The sequence below is a fragment of the Varanus komodoensis genome, unplaced genomic scaffold (assembly GCF_004798865.1).
Source record: "Varanus komodoensis strain SLA01 unplaced genomic scaffold, ASM479886v1 scaffold101, whole genome shotgun sequence".
In the NCBI taxonomy this organism is placed as follows: domain Eukaryota; kingdom Metazoa; phylum Chordata; class Lepidosauria; order Squamata; family Varanidae; genus Varanus; species Varanus komodoensis.
Window position 1 is genome coordinate 472,648 of NW_025335275.1, and position 19,744 is coordinate 492,391.

General features: G+C 43.0%; 1 protein-coding gene across 5 annotated transcripts in view; it reads left to right on the forward strand.

Annotated features, from left to right (window-relative positions):
• LOC123017754 (dynamin-2) overlaps positions 1-19,744 on the forward strand; it is a 103,284-nt gene that overhangs the window by 68,386 nt on the left and 15,154 nt on the right. For 2 of the 5 annotated variants that reach the window (XM_044419298.1, XM_044419297.1), the window contains exons 13-14: positions 12,742-12,793; positions 13,510-13,521. In XM_044419298.1, the coding sequence (XP_044275233.1) occupies positions 12,742-12,793; positions 13,510-13,521 (64 nt within the window). Of the gene's footprint in view, positions 1-12,741; positions 12,794-13,509; positions 13,522-13,598; positions 13,771-19,744 lie in introns of all 5 variants that reach the window. The other 3 variants (XM_044419299.1, XM_044419300.1, XR_006413662.1) reach the window with 2 other exon arrangements.

Genomic DNA, 19,744 nt, shown 5'->3' on the forward strand with positions numbered 1-19,744 from the left:
CTCAAAAATGCACATTTTAAAAAGCATGTTAAAATACAAACCAAGTATTAAAACTTTACAGCTTATACTGCTTTGATTTTAAATCTTATCATGCCCTTTACCAAAGACTTAAAAGTCCAGCCACCAAAATGGGAAGGTCCTACTTCCAGAATAAAGCTTTGGCAAGTCTCCAGGGAAATGGTGCACAGTGGAGCATTTGAGAATGCCTCTCCATACGCATGTGTGAAGGTCTGATATTGTATGCTGGTAGTACTGACAGCAGTTTTAACTGAGGTATTGTAGGGTGCTGTGGTATTGAGAAACATGAAGAAAAAATGCTTGCTGGCATGTAAAATTTAAAATACTTGGCTTTATAAAGAAACAACGTGAATTGTGAGAAAAGAAAAGCAGGATGTGGATCAAGATGCAAGAGAATTGGTATAACTCAAAATCACCAGTGTAATAAGGGATGCATCCTTCCTTCCATATAGAAATCGTAAAATACACTTCTGTCTTGGAAGGTACAGTCTTGGTTCTCATGTGTAACATCTGATGCAGGAGTACTTTGAGGCTTGTAATGTGTACTTTGGTGATGCTATCTGCTCTTGGGGTTGAATGCAGTATTAGTCTAACTGAAGTCCCACTTATTTAAATGGGTCTCCTCTATGTAGGACTAACATTCAATGCAGTCCCTGTGATTATGTCTTAAAACCTCCTTCGTCGATAGTTTTTGAGGTTCAGGTCTGGGAAAAATTATTCAACTGTAGGCATCCCTCTAGTATTGACATAAAAAAGGAAAGACTGTCTGTAGTTTCTCTGACTCACCAAATCACACATATTTTTATACCTTATTATCTAACACCTGTGTGGCTTTTCTCATTAGTTTGCAGCTCCTGTATTTAAATACATTTTTATTCATTCTTGCAACATGCTCAGTTTGCTTCTCAAATTCTTCTTGGCTGACCTCATTTTAAGTTTAAACTCTGTCCATCTGAGAATATGTCCCATTTGATTGGATACATACTTCTGCTTTTGAAGCCTTATTTTTATATCTTCCTTGACTGTTTAATCATGTGTAATGATTAACACAGCATCATTTTGAATCGGCTTGTTCACATTATTCATCCAATATGTTTTCTTGTTGAAATAATCTCCAACTTGCTGAGGACTTTGACCCTTCTAACCTATGCCTTTTGGCCTTAATTTAAGTTCCTAATTTATCTCATAATTTCTAAGAAATTAATCATCCTGAACCAAAAGTTCATCACTATCTGTTTTTGCAGGAGTCATTCTTAATGCTGCTTTATTACCATTATATTTTTTATGCTAATAGTTCTCTGGTTTCCTTATTGCTCTAGTGGAGCATGCCCATTTCTTACATTTTCTCCTTGCTTCAAATGTTCCCAGTGTATAAAGGATCTAAATTCTTCTTACAGAACTCAGCTAGATGTCTTAGTCTCAGCTTGCAGTTGTGCTTCCACATGGAGCATGGTGGTAATTCTTTAAAAGATGCCTTTATAGCCCTAGGGTGAAAGAGCAGTCTGAGTGTCCCTAGGCAGCAACTGGGGCACATTGGGTGGGGAGTTCCTCCTCTGCATCCATAGACAGAACTGTAAGCACAGAATTGGGGAATCTAGTTCTGGATCTTCTCACCCCTTCCCAGGAGCTCTGGAAAGCTGCTTGCATGAGGTTGCAACTGTGAGCTCATGTGAACTGTGAGAGAAATGATGAGAAAAGAGGATTTGCTGCTATACCAGGAAGAGAGGCCCAGTTAGACAGTATCCTATGGCCTCACCACTCTCCTCCCACCCTAAAAATATTAAGTAAGTTCAGATGGCCCATCTAACTGCCATTTGTATTTGAAATGGATGAATGGAGGTTGAAATTACTACTGTTCTGCAGTAATTGTGCCTGCATCTTCCTCACCTGGCAGGGGCTAGAGTGTCAAGCTTGGTGCCATCTGTCTTTTAAGAACTCAGTGCATAAAGTTGTGCTTTTATTGACTTAAATCTTGGAATCTGGGATATTCTTCTTATTGTCCACAGCCATATGTATGTCTGTTTTTTTCTACAGTCTTCTTGTTTGTGGTCTCTGTGTATCACATATATCGACTCTATATGTGGATTAAGCCTTCATCAAGAAACTTCCATAGCTGAGAAATTTTTGGCAGGAACCTTCCCCCAGTGTCTAATATGCATAATTCAGGAAGTTCCTGTCCATTTTTCAGTTCCTCTTCAGCTGCCACTAAGGTAGTCTTGAGGGAGCTCTTGTCCATTGGAATGTGATTTGCTGAGATTCTTATTATTTTCTTCTTAGTATTTTTTCTTTTCTTCTTACTCTCTTTGCATGGCTTCAAGCCATATAATCTTAAAGGTCCCATTCAGAAAGTGTATTTCTTGTAGGAGTAAACTCCCTCCAACAGACACCCACTCTCTGTGCCTGTTCTGCTTAGGGGAAGGTCATGTCATAGATACCTGTGCTCATTACTAGATATTTACAAAAGAGACATGATGGATTCTGTCAGTTAGATTGAGAGCTGTTTTGTGGAAGCAGGCATTGGAAACAACTGGGACTCAAAAGATTATGACTCATGCAAGCTCAGCTGCCCCTGACATGATCAGTGACTGCAGCAATGAGACCTTCTATTCCTGGTCAGGTTCTATCCATGGCCCATACTGTTTCTCTGACCCTAGGTAGTTCCTCGATAGTCTCACTGGCCAAAAAAATATCTAAAATGTAACAGGTGCCTAAGGCCATTGACAAGCATAGGAAGAAAAAGCAGAAAAGGGAGCTTAAAGGAGGTTTGGTATTAGTCTCCAGTGCTGATTCTATTTCCACTTTTGGATTCACTATTGACTTTGGCTCCAGTGATAGAACTATTACTACTTCTTCATGGTCTCTGTGCAGCACATGTATGGGGCCTGTTGTTGGGAGGATTTCTAAGCTAGACTTGTTTTGGCAGGAACCCTTTCCCTGGCATCTCATCTAGAAGAGGTTCCCTCCCTTTTCCCCACTTCCCTTACTGCCACTGTGGGTCCCTCAGGACTTTCCTCTCTCAATATTTGCCTATTTGACTCATTTGATTCATATTTGATTTCATGTTTCTAGCCTTTCTGCCTAATATTCTACTTTTACTATGCTTTTAACCATAACCTAACCCTCCCCCGCAAAAAATCCCCCACTCTCACAAAAGAAAAAGCCCTTCTGTCTTTCCTCTCTCTATGCCCCAGTGTTTTGTTTCTCTGTTTTCCCTCTTTTTTCTTCCCTGATGGAACACAAGTCACCATTTTGGAAATGTGTTAGCTGTAGAAGTCATCTCCCTCCACTGATGGTCATTCTTTGTTGCTTTTCTGCCTTGGGGAGGGGCACCTCATGGAGTTCTGTCTACATTCTCAAGCCTTCACTAAGCAGGCCGGGAAAAACCATGCTGGGTGGCTCAGGGCCAAGTGCTGAAGTTCACCTTTCAGGCCTCCAATTTGGTCTCGGTGGCCTGCCCATCTGCCTCTCAGGCTATGCCTGCTTCATGCCCCCCATGTGCAGCTGCAGGAACTTCTTTAACTGTGCCATCCACCCCATCTACTCCTGGACACTTGGACAAGGCCTGCCTGGCCTGAAAACCCAGCCTGAAAGATCAAACATAAGAAGAAGCCTAGGGTGCATCATTCCCCACTGATGTCAAGTGTGCCTGCACAGGCCCAGAGTCAACACTAACATGGCCCAGTCCCAAGTTCCATGGGATTCACCAGCTTGCACTCCAGCATACCCTTCTTCCACAGCCTCGCTGGCTAGGACATTGTTTTCATCACTGTGCCAAGGGCCACTGCTTCTGCCGCTATTGCCTCACCTAGTTGCCACCCTCTTTCAACACACAACTGGTGGCTATTTTTAAGTGCCATCTCAGGCTTCTGGCCTCCATCCCCTCAACCACTCCAGATTCCTATCTGCCTGCTTGGGACTGAGAAACCACCTGGATACCCCCACTACAATGCTGGCAGTATCAGAGGAGAACAGGCTCTTGGACCAATGGCATCAACCACCTACTCTGAGTTGTCATCTTGACTTCCCAGGCTACCAACCAGAAGGACAGAGTAGAATCTTGGCCTTTGGCATCCTCTCCTTCCTTACCACCTCGCCTGCTGACCGCCTTACCATGGCAGCATGACTCCTCTCCTCAGTGCCAGAGGAATGTGTGTCCAACTCAGCTCCATGTGACAACCCACTGACTTCTTTGCTGGATAATGTTATTATAGTGCAGGGACCATAGTCTCCCTCTGAAAACCTGGGACACTTCTGCAAGATGATCCTTCGGATGGCACTGTCCCTTGGACTGGAGATGCAGCAGTGTGTAGAGAAGGCAAAAGATCCAGTCTTTGATAGCATCTGAACAGAGGACACTATGCTGGTGTCAATACCATTCCTGGCCACTCTTCTCAACTGCATGAAGGAACCATGGAAGACACTGGCACAACTGCAGCTAACATCCAAGCACATGAAGGGCATGAACTGGGTCCAGAAGCAGGAGATCCCTTTCCTGCTGCAGCATCCCCAGATGAATTCAGTTATCATGGAATCAGTGGGAGCACTCAACACCAGTGGACAAGGAGGGATGCCAACTTGAATCGTTGGTGAGTTGGGTCTACATGTTGGTAGTGTTGGGCCTTCATATATCCCTTTACGAAGCTACCATGGCCCACTACCACATGTTCCTCTGGGAGAAGATGGTTTCCCTAGTGCAGCATCTCCCATAGGAATACCAGGACCTAGCCTGGGTGTTTCATTTGGATGTTTTCCATCTTCCCAGTCATCAGATTAACATAACCCCTCACCATATTGACTGTAACTCAAGGGCCCTTGTTAGTGCAGTGGCAATCCAGTTTCATGCCTGGCTTTGGGCTTCAGGTCTCTCCCAAGAAGGCTTGCTCCAAATTTAAGGACTTGCCCTTTGATGGAGAAGGCCTCTTCAACACCCAGATGGATGAGAGGCTGGATGTGGTTCACAAGGCCAGGACAATAGCCAGGAAGATGGGTTTTGTGCCTCTTTAGTAGCAGCAGGCATGTAAGTGGACTGGGGCCCCTTTTCCTTACCAACCCATGGACTAGTATTCCCAAACTGTCTGCTAGCAGCCACCAGTCCAGCTGAGGAGGAGGGATATTGCCTCCCAGTTCCAGAAGCATAACAGGAGGCCGGACACTGATAAGAGGCAGAATTGACTAATGTAGCTGGCCAGTCCCCCCATGCAGATCCAGTTCGAAGGTTGCCTCACCACATATATTCCCACTTGAGAAGCAGTAACACTGGGTAGGTAGGTCCCCTCCATTGTGGAAAATGGATATCGGAATGAATTTGAGACTTTTTCACCTCTCGGTCCTGTGCAATTGACATCGCCTTTTCTTGTCCTGAGCAGAGGAGGTGTTATCAAAAGGGGCCATCCAACCTGGGCCTCCTGATGATCTTTGCTTATGCTGCAGAAGGATGGTGGTCTTTGACCTCCATGTTGTCAGCTTCTCCATTTGACTGAAGAAGTTCTGCATGGTTTCCTTATGGGACCTTTTACCATTACTGTACCAAGGGGACTGGTTCACCTCATTAGACCTAAAGGATGCTTATATTCATGTCACGATCCACCAGGCCTATCAGCACTCCCATCAGTTCAAAACTGGCTGGGCTGCAAATTATGTTTTGGTGCCCACATTCAGCTTATGTACTGCTCTATCATTCATGGTTGTTATCTCCGCTCATTTCCAATTGCAAGGGGTCTATGTTTCCCCATCTGGACAAGTGGCTGCTGATTCTCCCATCCCAAAACAACCTCCTGGATTCAGTTCATCTTTACATTGGGATGAGACTCAATTCATTGACAGCATGGCCTTACCATCCAGCCAACACAGCACAGCCTTGATCAATCTGTCTTCAAGGAAACCCCCAGAACTATGGTGCAGCAGGAACAATGCCTCCTCGGTCTCGCAACAGAGATGATTGCAGTCATCCCATTTGCCAGGCTCCCAGTGTGGCCATTCCAGCTCGTGTTCATTCACACTTAACAGCCTCAACATGATTCAGTCCAGATATGCCTTGAAGTCCTGCACTTGGTAAGACTGATCCTGGCATGGTGGACCTATCAGCCCAACCTGGAAGGAGTCAGCTTGTGCCATGGGAACTGGATGTTAGGCTGACCATGGACTCCACCCATCATGGATGGGGGGCGGGGTACATTGCAGCACCAAAAAGAACCATGGGATGTGGACAGCTCAGGACAGGAAGGAGAATATATACTACTTCACACTCGTTGCAGTCCAGAAAGCTCTAGTCACCTTCCAGCCTTGCCTTCAGGACAGACATTTTCAGGTCTGTCCTGTAGAGAACACCACTGTTGTGTTCTGTCTGAATAGTCAAGGAGGCACACAATCTGTGGTGCTGCTGCACCTCAGCATCCAGATATAGGATTGGTATATTGAGAGGGCCATTACCCTCATTGCTATTCACCTGCATCCAGATGGCAGCTATTCACCCTCTGCCTCATGGTGTGGAGGATTACCCAGTAGACTGGGAAGCTGCTCTCTGTCCCAACATACAAGCAATCCTGGATACAGCCCTGTGACCCATCCAGAAGGCGATTGTTCGTAGCAAAATGGAACACCTTTGCCTGACAGGAAGCCTTCAGTTTGCACCAGGCACTAACCGATCCTCGGCTTCCTTCACACTCTATACATTAGAGGACTTAAACCATCTTTCATGAAGGTATACCTGGCAGCTGTCTCATAATTCCACCTGCCAGTCAACAACCTTTGGGGTTCTTTCCATCTGCTGTTGTGCAAGTTCCCCAAAGGGTTATGGAATTTTGTCCTCCAGCTCTGCTTGTTCATTCCTGGCTGGAGCCTATCAGTATTTTTGCAGGTGCTTATGAAGCAATGCTCTGAGCCACTGACCAGCATGGATCTGATACTTCTCATGGAAGGTATGAGCCATCATGTTAGCTAGACAGGCTGGTGAGCTATGGGCCTTGTGCATTGATCAACCATTCTTCGCCTTCCACAAGGACAAGATGGTTCTGGGCCCAGATCCCTCTTTTCTCCCTAAGCTGGCATCACTACCTCACCTGAACCAGAGCATTGTTCTGCTGGCCTTCTTTCCAACAGTGTCAAACCCAATGGAATCTGCTCTAACTACCCTAAATGTTCACAGGGCACTGGCATTCTACCAGTCCTGTACTGAGTCCTTTCACCAGTCCCATAGACTGTATATTACAGTGAAATGTCCAAGTGCACGCCACTTAGCTCCCAACAACTTGCACATTGGGTGGTCAAGACCATCATGCTTACCTTTCAGCTGGCAGGACTACAGCTCCCTGAGCAGCCTAGAACACACTCTGCCAGGGTCCAAAACACAGCAAAAATGCCTCATGGTTTGGAAACAGTGCCTTATGAGAAGAGACTGAGAAAACTGGATATGTTCAAGCTTGAGGCAAGAAGACTGATTTCACTTTATAAGTACCGGAAAGGCTGTCACAGAGAGGAAGGAAAAGATCTTTTCTTGCTCATACCAGAGTGTAGGACACAAAATACTGAGCTCAAGTTTTGACAAACCAGATTCAAGCTAGATATCAGGAAAAGTTTCCTCACTGTCAGACCAATTTGACAGTGGAACCAGCTGCCTGGAGAGGTGGTGGGCTCTCCCACACTAGAGACACTCAAAAAGAAACTTGACAGCCATCTGAGTGGGATGGTGTAAAATGGTGTCCTGCAACAGCAGAGGTTTGGACACAATGGCCTTCATGGCTCCTTTCAGCTCTACTATTATATGATTCTGTGACGTCTGCAAAACTGCATGTGAGCATCTCTCTGCAGGACTTCTGCAGAGTGGCAACATGATCCACCAACCTTTGTCCGGCATTACTGACTTGACATCTGCACCAGGCAACAAGGCTGCTTCTTCAGCGAAGTAGTTCTGTCTGTGGCCCTTCATTAATAGCACCTGACCACCTCCAGCTCTAGGTAAGCTCACTAGTAACCCATGTGTGTGATGCACAGAGACCACGAAGAAGAAATTCAGGTTGCTTACCTGTAACTGTTATTTGAGTGGTCATCTGTGCATTCACCCAACCCACCTGCCTGCCCCATGTTGGTGCCAGTCAGCTTTGGTACCATGTTTTCCCTGTGGTCCCATATCCATCTGGTTTGTGTCAGCCATTCACTGGTCTTCCCTTGGTTCCAAGACCATAATATAAGTCTCGAAGGAACAGGGGAAAAGGGCAAGAACCTCTCCTAGACGTACCAGGGGGTGGGAGGAAAAGGGTTCCCACCAGAAGAAGTCTAGCTTGGAAATCTTCCTGACAACAGGTCCCACGTAGGTGCAGGGCCCATAAGCCAATGTGGTGTAGCGGTTAAGAACATGGGACTGGGACTCAGACGACTTGGGTTCTAGTCCCCACTCAGCCATGGAGCCAACTGGGTGACTTTGGGCCAGTCACAGACTCTCAACCCAACCTACCTCACAGGGTTGTTGTTGTGGGGATAAGATGGAGGAGGAGATGTAAGCTGCCTTGAGCCCTTTGTAGGAAAAAGGCAGGATATAAACCCATAAATAAATAAATAAATAAGCAAGCAAGCAAGCAAGCGTGAATGCACAGATGACCATTCAATGACAGTTACAGGTAAAGAAACCTAACATACTTGGATGTCTGAAGGAGAGATTAAAGATTCAACCTCTCTCTGCATTACAATGCAGTCACCAACACATGAAGGTTGGTACCATGGTGACCCTCCAAACCCTATCTTCTCCCCTTTCCCTAGATCTCAGATGGAGGACTAGAGGGATTGGCATTATCATTTTTGCTCTTCCTTATCAGATTCTGTACATTTTTACCATTGGAATGATTTGCACCCATATTCTCCAACTTACAGTTGTTTCAGATACTCCAGTATTCAGTGCTATGATTGTCCATTAACTTCCACTAATTTTGGGCTCTACCACTGTTACCTTATAGGATTGTGCACAGAGACCACAAGGAAGACAGGTTGCTTATCAGTAACTGTAGTTCTTTGAGTGGTTATCTGTACATTCACAGAATCCACCCTTAATCCCTGCTTCAGGGTTGATAGTTCTATCTCTACATTAGTATTGATATTGGGTTTTTATTTTATTTTTCTATAGTTTGATGGTTCACTTGGTTCTGAGACCACAGTGAACGTTCTCAGTAGAGTAGAATTGGGAATGGGCAGGGACCTGCTGATCATGTGTGTTAGACACTAATGGAGCCAAACATTCCTCAGCTATAGAATCTTCCTGACACAGGCTGCACAACAGGCACAAAGCCTAGATGCACAGATGTTTATTTATAACTGTAATTCTTCAAGAGGTCAACTACTTTCCTTCTATATTTGCTGATTCCTAGCTTTCTCTTGTGATCTGTTTAAGTGCTTTTCTGTTCACACCCTTCATGCCAAATATGAACATGTGCCTATCATAAACCCAGCTGTTTACGTTGCAAGAAACAAATCTGCCAGCAAGAGTTATGCCTGATGCAGTTGGCACCACCATAGCAAGTAGTCTGCAGGCAGTCTAGACAGAGTATCTTGCTTTTTTCTTTCTCTCTCCCACCTTTTCTTTCTCTATGGTAATGTGTGTTTTCACTCTTTATGCATGTCTCTTATTTTTACCGTTTACAATTCTTTCTTTTCATTAATCTACCTTGATTTTCTTTGAAACTCCTTGTTCTTTCCTCTGGATGTGTCTGAAACTTCTCCTAATCCCCAGCTGTTACACTGAGCAGCACATGGTGGCTGGGTGCGTATTTGCCTGTGAGAGCTTATCCTTATTATGGCTTGAGTCCAGCTTGTCTAACCTTTTGGGACAGTTGTTGAGGGGGTCTTACAAAGACTGGGGTCAAGATTAGAATTAGAAAGCTTCCACAAATCCACTTTGTAAAAGCCTCTAGACTGCTCTCAACATCATCTCTCCAGTCATGTGAAGTGCTACAGATAAGGAATAAGGAAGAGTTACAGGTAAGGAATAGCGAGGGTTTGTTCTGAGCAATAACAGTGATTCCGCATGTTCCTTACCTTCTGCATAGCTCAGCATGCACACAATGACAGCACAGGGGCAGGAATGCTTGTTCCATTTTGTGTACACAGAATTCTAATGAAATCAGAGGTCAGGGGAGCACAGTATGATCAGAAATTTAGCTTTCAGTTCTTAAAAATCTGTCCCACTCTAATTATAGAAGTGCACCTTGCCATAAAGGTGCTATCTGCAAAAGATTGCAGCTGAGAGGAAGCACGACTTTGGATGCTCTGCATGGCTACCTGCCTCTCATCAGGTCTTCAGATACAGTGGTACCTTGGCTCACGAACTTAATCCGTTCCAGGACTCTGGCCGTGACCCAAACTGGTCGTGAGCCAAGTTAAATTTCCCACATAAGGTTCAATGTAAATAAGGTTAATCCGTTCTGTAACTATTTTTTTAATCAGAAAAATGTGAAGCAAAGTGACAACAACAAAGATCACAGCCATCTCCCCCCACCCTTCTCCGAGCACGAGCATGGCCATCTCCCCCACCCCAGCATGACTGATCGTGCCTGTCATCCCTGTATGCGCCTGCCATCCCTGCACGCTGTGGGGGTGGGGGGGAGAGACGGGCGCAAACATGGGCGCAAACATGGGCGCACTGGGGGGAGAGACAGGCACGAACACAGGCACACTTGGGGGGGGGGGAGACGGGTGCGATCATGCTGTGGGGGGAGATGGCCAAGATCTCCGTTGCGCTCATGCAGGAAAGACAGGTGCAGTCTTGGCCATCTTCCACCTGCCCCCAGTACGATCGTGGCTATCTCCCTGCTCAGAGGGAGGGTGGGGAGATGGCCGCGATCGCGGTCACCATTCAGTGTGGAGTTCGCGACCTGAGTCAATTTTTTTTTGAAATTTTTGTTCGCAACCCAATTTGGTCGTGAACTGAGGTGTTCGTGAGCCAAGGTACCACTGTATATCTCTCTTGCCCTTGTTTATCAAGATCCCTCGTCTTGCTATTGCAACCCAACAATTAGGTTCAAATTGAAATGTTCAGTTTGAGCTGGAGTTGGATAACTTGGTTAGGTCAACCTGGGCTCAGAACCTTATTCACAACCTTGCACAGCATAGATAGAAATGCTTCCATCAATGAGAAGATGATAACATATGTGAGTTATGTGTAAATATAACTGGATAACGGTGCACATTATGTGGCCAACTGGATGTTGACACATAAGCTATTCTATTAGAGACACTAAAAATTTACAATGCATGGGACAGGATTAACACTTTAAACCACATGTAAAAGGATTAGGGTTGGTATATTCCAATTGTAGAAACAGGATTGGCTCTGCTGTTAGGAAGAGTGAGGAAACTGCCTAGGGTGACAGATACTGAGTGGCACAGGTTGGCTAGATTTGTGCATGCCTTATGGGTGCCAGGTGCCACCTAGGCTATTCTGCTGCTTCCTAGTATGTTGGCAGATGCTGTACTGTTGCCAGTGTTGCAATAAGATTCAGCTGGCTTTTGTACATTCACATGGATATGGGGCTTTGACTCAGGCAGCAGAATATTTGGGGATGCTCCTGGCAGCAAAGTGGTTTAGGTTTGGTTAAGGGACTAAAAATATGGTAGCCTAGTGAAATGGCTGGAGAAGCCTGTCTATCATCCTTCCTTGGATGTATTATAGAACAGTATCTCCGGAAGGTAGTATTCTGTAACTCACCTTCACATTCTATAACTCACATGCACCTCACCTTTTCTGGATATTATACATCTCCTCAGAGTCATGCTAATTGGCTTAAATTGTAGAATCTACAGATATGTTGTAGCAGCTGTCTACAACATGCGTGGTTCTAGAGTTTTTCTACAACTGTCCAAGCAAATACCATATTGTGCTATTTGACCCCGATTTTCTATATCGTAAACTGTAACCCATGGGCTGCACAGACATTCTTTTGGAGATCTTAAATCATCTCTTCACTTGCTATTCATTTCTAAGTACCTTAAGTTAATTTTAAGAACACAAAGTTACTTGAAGTACAAAATGAATCCTTTACTGGTACCCTTTGTAGCCTGAGAGATTGTTGTTGATAGAACTAGGAGAATTTCTGGAACTCTGGCTAAGTTCAGAGATACTTATCTCAGGGGTCAGAGTTTGGCAGCAGGACTCATGCTTATTGCAGGAATATTTCCAGAGATGGTTACTTTGGTCTAGAGATCAGACAATGAGTACAAATCAATCTGCACTAGCAGATTGCTCTTTGAAATGCTGGATGTGCTTCTACTTAATGATTAATAAGCTGTTGTTGCTATTTGTTGCTTCTCAGTAATATGCAAATTTTAGGGTCCTTCGGTCCACAAGGAGGCAAGTTCTGTGAAGCTGGGGGTTAGACTAGATGATACCTTTCACATCTGCCTTCAAACCAGTTTTTCTTCTGGTTTTGAAGTGCGCAGTCACAGATTAGAGTCCTAGTCTTCCTTACTAGTTAGGAGAGCTGTAGATTTCAGAACTGCAAGCCTTTTGGTGTTGGAGGAACCTGTTGTGTGGCTTGTAGCTGTACATGCTGATTGCAGGTAGACCTATTCCTTCAAATTTTCAGATTTTTTTCATTTGTATATCTCTAACTTTGCTTGACTTGAACAAGAATTTGTGCATTGCTTGCTCAGAGTGTAGCTAACATGCAAGATGTCTTGGGAGTGGGAAAATGACACAGATGTGGTAAGTATAAAGCCATCTCTTTCTCCCTTTTCTTTCAGTGCACAGCAACGGAGCACCCAAGCAAATAAGAAAAGAGCAATCCCAAATCAGGTACAGATGTGTGTATGTAATCTGAGAAGGACTTGGTGTTGGTGCACTCAGTCCAGCCTGTTGTGCATGCTGCGTATAATTGCAGAATGTGAACTGCCTTATGAGTGTGGCCAAAGTTTAACTGAAGATATATATGCTCTTGTCCTGTGTCCTTTGAAGACAGAAAATAACATTGTGCTGGCCACAAACTATAGGCAGTATAGGGTCTCCACTAAATTATCTGCTATGTAACTATTTAGGCTAGAATAGATTCTGCAGTGTCCTCCTTTTTAGCTCCAGAAATGGTAATAAAACTGGGCTAGTTTTAACACAAACAGGACAGATAGTCTTTCAGGCCAGACAAATAAAGAACAGTGCAACTATCCTTGCAAAAATCCTTCAAGGATTTGCCAGTCTTGAGATGTCTTCTGTTTGTGATGGGGTTGAACACAAGACTGGAAGTGTAACTTGTTGCATGAACATAGTCTTTATATAATGTATGTTCATATGTTAATTCTTGTTTGGTAATACTGTAATGAAACATTAACACTGTACAATTATAATTAATAGCATGTAACTTTTTTCTTTTACTGTTTCTGCTTTTTTCCTACCATTTTTGTGCTTTCTGCTTCCCTTTTCCCCTTCTGCTCCATTATTTGGTTTTCTTCACTGTTCTGTTCCCTCATCCTGCTTTTCCTTATTTTATCTGCACCACTAATTTTGCCAACTTCTAAAAGGGTGAGATACTGGTAAGTACTTGTATAATGTGCTAGTAAACTGATACATAAAACTTGGTGATGGAGACTTCCTTGTCCCCCAAAAGTAGAAGTCTTCAGATTGGACCAACTTTCTGCTTCAAATAAAGTGCACTTAATTGAATGGAAAAGCAAGTGACTTCAAATGTTCCAGGAGATCCAGACATGGGAACCATAACTTTGAACTCAGTTGCTAATGCTGATTTCTTGGTCTTACCAATTTGGCAATGAAGCTGACTTTAGGTAGGAATTCCATCTTTCTGAATGCAATTAGCCTGCAGGGATTGGTACCAGTTCCATCCTTCCTGGGATTCCAAAGGCATTTCACTATATGAAAAATGTGATAGGGCAGTGTCCTAACTGAAGTTTATTTTTGTGCCTGACTCAAAGCTTTACCCATTTTATGCTCTGTTGGCATGGAGTATGTATACATGCTTGCAACCTTTTTCTCATTTTAGTACTTAAGGGTCCAAGTGTCAGTTGCCTGAATGCCCTTGGGCTCTGGCTTCAACCAATACTGAAAAGCAGATCTGTAATTTCAAGTGGGAGGTATGTGTGTGTGCCACTACTGCACTTTGGCTGGTAATATTGTGAGTTGCTGGCAGACAGGCCAGCTGACTTTCTTCTAGCATTCCTGCCCATTTCCATTCTTTTCCTTCTTCAAAATACCTCTAAGTCCTTCATGTAGTACATCACACCACAGTGACTGGCTTGCTCTTAGGAGTATAACTTCAAGCAACCCCTATGCTCCAAGTGGAATTAGTAACAGGCAGCTGATAGTCCTGGATGTTCTGATGCCTCTACTGATGAACAATATTCATTGGGGCAGAGAACTGACCTACATGGACATGTATCTCACTGAAGCTGCTCTGGAAGATGAGATACAATAGTCTTAGCCCTCCAAATGCAGGATACTTGCCTATTCTCTGCATTTGTTTTGCCTGTTACCACCTGTTTGCTGAGCAACATGTTTTCTGTTCGAATTGACCATATGAGGAAGCATCTGCACTCTTTGTATTGTTTAGCTCAACCAGAAGTTTTGATTCATTATCCTTTCTACATCTGGAATAGCAACAGCAGTCCCAAGTAAAAGAAATGTTTGTAGTTTATTTGTAGTAGAAAAGCGTGTCCAGGAATGTTCTATCTTGGCAAGTGTTGACAAGCAACAATGGCACCTTTAGATGGTGAGTTGATTTCCTGGACTCAACATTGCATTAAATTCTACATCTAAATGACCAGCTTGTTTGGCAACTGTTGTACTTCATAAAATCTTCTGGCCTAATGTGTATACATCACAATCTGAGAGTGGAGTTGGGGTGTGCTTCTCTATCATTCCTGGGGTGAAGAGTTTGTATGTCCCATCTTTTCTTTGCATGTTTTCCCCTTGTCTGGTGAAATTGATGCAGTTCTATGCTTTTCCTTTAAGTGCACTGATTTTGTAAGAATTTTGAATGGTTGGCTTTGGCTTTGATTTGTATATTAAACAAAGTTTCTCAGTTCAAAAGTCCTTGAAGTGTTGTGGTTGATGGACTTGGAATGTGGAAGCAAATTAGTAACTTGCTGTTGGCTGTATAAGAAAATGGAATTGTCAGAAACTTCTACGTGGAAGTAAAGAGTAATATCTTAATACCATGCATGCTGAGAAATCCTCTGCCCATTTCTCTTCTGGAATGAATGGACTGATGTACTTATGCAGGGATCTGATTACCTAATTGTATTGTATAGTGCCAGTGTACATTAGGACATGCATGCAAGCTGGTCCATTTTGAATGGTTGTGCAGTCATTCTTTTATATCCAAGGTGTGAGATGCTTCCTGGTCAAATACTATTTCCACTGGACAGGAGATCCGTGCCCCCAATTCTGTAGGAACCAGAATGCTGAGCTAGTATAAAATCTGTGTTATGATATGGGCTTGTCTTGGTCAGCTTGCTTTGTAATCACAAACAGCTGATCATATGACAATTATTAACAATAATAATAGTAGAGTCTCTTGAAGAACCTGAAAGTTCTGACACATCCATTTTCATTATTTTCTAAGGTTAACTCTGTGCTGGGCTCAGAACAGTAATTTTCAAATTCTGGACAAGTACACTCTAGTGGACTGCAACAAATTAGAGGCTCAAATTAGAGCCCAAAGCACTCATCCACAAAGGAGGTTGTTCATTGCATCTGTACAAGTTGTGACTTTGGGTTTACCACCTTTTGAGCAGGCAGAAAACTCTGAACAGTAACCTTTATACCCAAAGCACTACTTTGAGGGTAATTTCTTTCTTAACTTATACTCGTGTTTCCTCTCATGATCTGTAATAGTGAAATTGCCTTCAATTTCAGTTCATCATAAAAGGCTACAATTGTCAGGCATTTGAAAGACACTGCAATAAAGCCTCCTGAGGGCCTGCCTGTTCTTCATGTCTCCAATTCCAATGCAACCCCTTGCCTTCTGTTACTGGCTATGAGAATGTGGAATGCCCTACAGTAAGATGAAGGTGGAAATCTGATTGGCTGGGCTGAGTTGTATTTTTCATAAAGTTTGAAGGTGGAGCTTGCTTTTCAGGCCTGACTAGGGGGTAGAACTCATACTACTGCATTGATGAAGAAGTAGGGATCCCTAAAGAAACCTGTATCTCCTTCCTTCAGCATTGTGCAAGCCTGGCTGTGGTACTAGAAAAACAGCAGGATAAAGAGACTGATACCTAGGAGTGAATGTCTCTCATCATTTCTGCTCAGATCTTTCCTTGATGCACTTGTTGTTCTCTTTCTGTTTTCTAAATCTGTATATATGGCCATCTGTAGAAAGGCCTGTTCAGGCAAGTCTTTTTTCTTTTTCCCAGGTAGAAACAGAAACGGTTTCCCCCAGACTGGTGCCCCTTGATCTGTTTCTTTTTACATGTAGGTTCTTAAGGTTTCTCCCTTTTCAGCACCTTCACAGTCTACTTTTCTGACTCCATTCCTTTAAAACTCAACTTGTTTTAAACAGTGAATGATTTTTTTCATCTTAATTTAATAGATAATACTCTAAAGAGAGGAAATTGTTAACTTTTTGTTGTCTTGAATTCACAGCTCCTCACATTACTCTGCATGCAAAGTTGTTGAGTTAAAATTAAAGTTTACAACAGCCCATGCCCACCAGTGCACCACTCTGTGTAAATGTGTTGTGGGCGCAACTTCGCAACTAACAACAACAACATGTTTATGTTGGCAGCAACGTGACAAGCACTGGAAAGATCAGATATGCCTGATCAGTCTACATTTCTTTGGTTCCTATTTTCTCAGTGCTGTTTTGGAAAATTTAACTGCAGTATTATCCTAGTGAAATTCCTGATCCCTTTCCATGGCTGCTTAACAGGCTTCTCTGTAGCATCTGTAGCAGTTGTAGCTATTTAGCTGTAGAGATTAGGTTTTCTCTCATCATCCAGTGTCTGCTTTGGCATCATTCTGCCCAAATGCCTCAACACATTTCCATCTGTGCATTACTAATCTGTGGTGTGATGGTACTAACTTGGGTAAACAAATTATGTGTGTTTTTAGATATTTGGGCTACCTTTTGGAAGGAACAGTAGGATGCAAAATTAAAACTAATAAGAACACTGCAGGGTCAGCACAGGTTTAGCCAGCCATTCTTAGACTCTTATGGCTGAACCTAGTTCTGCCTTGCAGAGTTTACTTGTTTTTGCTGCAGTGACCCTTCTCTAAGGGCCCATCCAGAAGCTAGGATTTTGATCAAGTGAGAAAAATGAAAACATGAGGTGCCTTTGGTTCACTGAGCTAAGATAGTATATGTTCTTACTCCACTTTTAATTTGTTTATTTGTTTCCCTGAATTTTGGTAAACCACCTTGATTGGTTTCAAAACCGCAATATAGGCATGCAGTGAATAGACACCGATATGTTCAAAATTTTGCAGACATGAGGACATCCACAGCAGCTCTGGCAACCATCATAAAAAGTGAGCCTGTTTTGGGCAGAAATTAAGAGATCCCCTTCCCAGTTGCTTATCCTTAAGCAATTATTCTTTACTATTCAGATGTTCAAAGCACAATTCTAGGGAGCATATTTTATTTATGTATTTATTACAGTTATATTCTGTTCCCTAGTCGGAAAGGCTCCCTGGGCAGTTTACAGAGTTAAAACATATAAGCAAAGATAAAAATAACAATATCACAATAAAAACAGTGACAACAACCAATAGCCAACAATAATAAAAATAGGCCTAAAACAACTTGTCAAATTAGTACACAGATACAGCAGCATCATCTAATAAAACCCTATTAAAAGTACAGTTTTAACCATTAAAATGCCTGGAAAATAAAAGGGTTTTCACCTGACACTGAAAGGGGGAAAAAGGGAATACTTACTCATTTGTCTGAGGAGATTCTGTGTACTGTGTTCTATGTTCTTTGAACGCTTTGGTCACAAGCCCTTCACACACAGTGTGCTTATTAGTTGTAGGGCTAATAATAAAAAAACACAAGCTTCCATGTGGCTGTACATTTCAGGGAAGACTGATGGTGGTAGGAACAGTTCTCTTTGAGAGTAGCTCATCCACCGTTACTCATTTTCTCAAATAGGATAAGCTTCTGAGGTCCCCTTGCATACCTTCAAACACTGTATGAAAACAGTTGCTTTAGAGACTTGACAAGATACAAACTAGACAGACTAGCCTAACCCTAACCCTACCCAATATTGATATTTCAGTGATCACCCTAATTTCCTTTTTTATTTTGTGAATCAATTTTTGAAGTTGGGCTAGTTACAGCAAAGAAGAGGAAAAGGAAAGACAATAGCCTTGTTTACTTGTCATGCTAAGCCACCCTTATAATAAACCACATGGGTTGGTAGTTCATTAAACAATCTGCACTACTCCTGATGGCCGATTGTACCCCTCAGGGCTTGTTGCCTTGTGCCAGCTCCAGCACCTATCATAGGCACCTTTGCAGTAGAACTTGTTGTCCTTTGGCATTCATTCTGCAATCGGTCTGCCGAGGTTACTAGTTACGGTACGAAGTGAAACTCCCCCAGATCTGCATCAAATTGCCAAATGGAATTGTCAGAGCCTTGATGAACTCAGGAACATGTCAGTGAGCTTTGCTTGCTTGTTCATTCATTCGTTCCATATTTAGTCCAGCATACATTCATAGAATAATAGAATTGGAAGACCATCAAGTCCAACTCACTGCTCAATGCAGGACTCCGACTTAAATCATCCCACACAGATGGCTGTCGGCACCAGTCTAAGACCTTTTATTTAAACAATATTTTAACAACTCTTAATAATATCTATAGGTTTTAATTTTGCAGCCAGGGTGATTCTGGGTTTTTATTTGTATTATTTTACTATGTATTATGTTTGTTTATGTTATGTGAGCCGTCCCGAGGCTACAAGCGATGGTACGGCATACAAAAATTCTAAATAAAGAATCTGGCTTCCTGTAATTTGAGTCCATTATTCCATATCTGACACTCTGGGAAGATTGGGAAGAGATCCTGGCCCTCCTCTGTGACAGCCTTTTCAGTATTTGAAAAATTCTATCTTTTCTCGCTTCATTCTTCTCTCTTCTCCAGGATATACATTCCTAGTACTTTCAATCTGTCCCTTTAGCAGCCTTCGAACCACCTCTAGCTTGTCTACATCCTCTTTGAACTGTGCATTTGATTCCCTTTTTCTAGGTTTGGAATTTGGCATTTGTTCCTATTGACTGCCATTCTGTTGCTTTCATCCCAACGCTCCAATCTATCAAGGTCCCTTTGAATTTTGTTTCTGTCTTTCAGGGTATTAGCTGTCCCACCCAATTTTGCATCCTCTTGCAAATTTGATCAGCATTCTCTGTGCCTCCTCACCCAAATCATTAATAAAGATGTTGAAGAGTACTGGGCCCAGGACTGAAAGCTCTGGTTTCCCATGATCTGTTGTAGGTTTCTGCTGTCAATAAGATTGTAGCGTATGGAACTTGCCACAAGGAGAGACTGCACATAAGCTAATGTGTGCATAGTTGCCAGGAACAAATAGCCTAGTTCACAGTTGAAAAGTGCTGGCAACAGAGAAATGTGGCAAAGAGAATGAGGCAATATCATCCACTTAGTAATGTAATCTTCTTAATATTAAGTATTGAATTGACAGTTCTCCATGCTCACTTTCCGGAGTCTTCAGCTACTCGAAAAATGGATGTTGTTAACTCTCCCTACCACCAATTTTCCAGCTAATTTTAAAGCACTTACT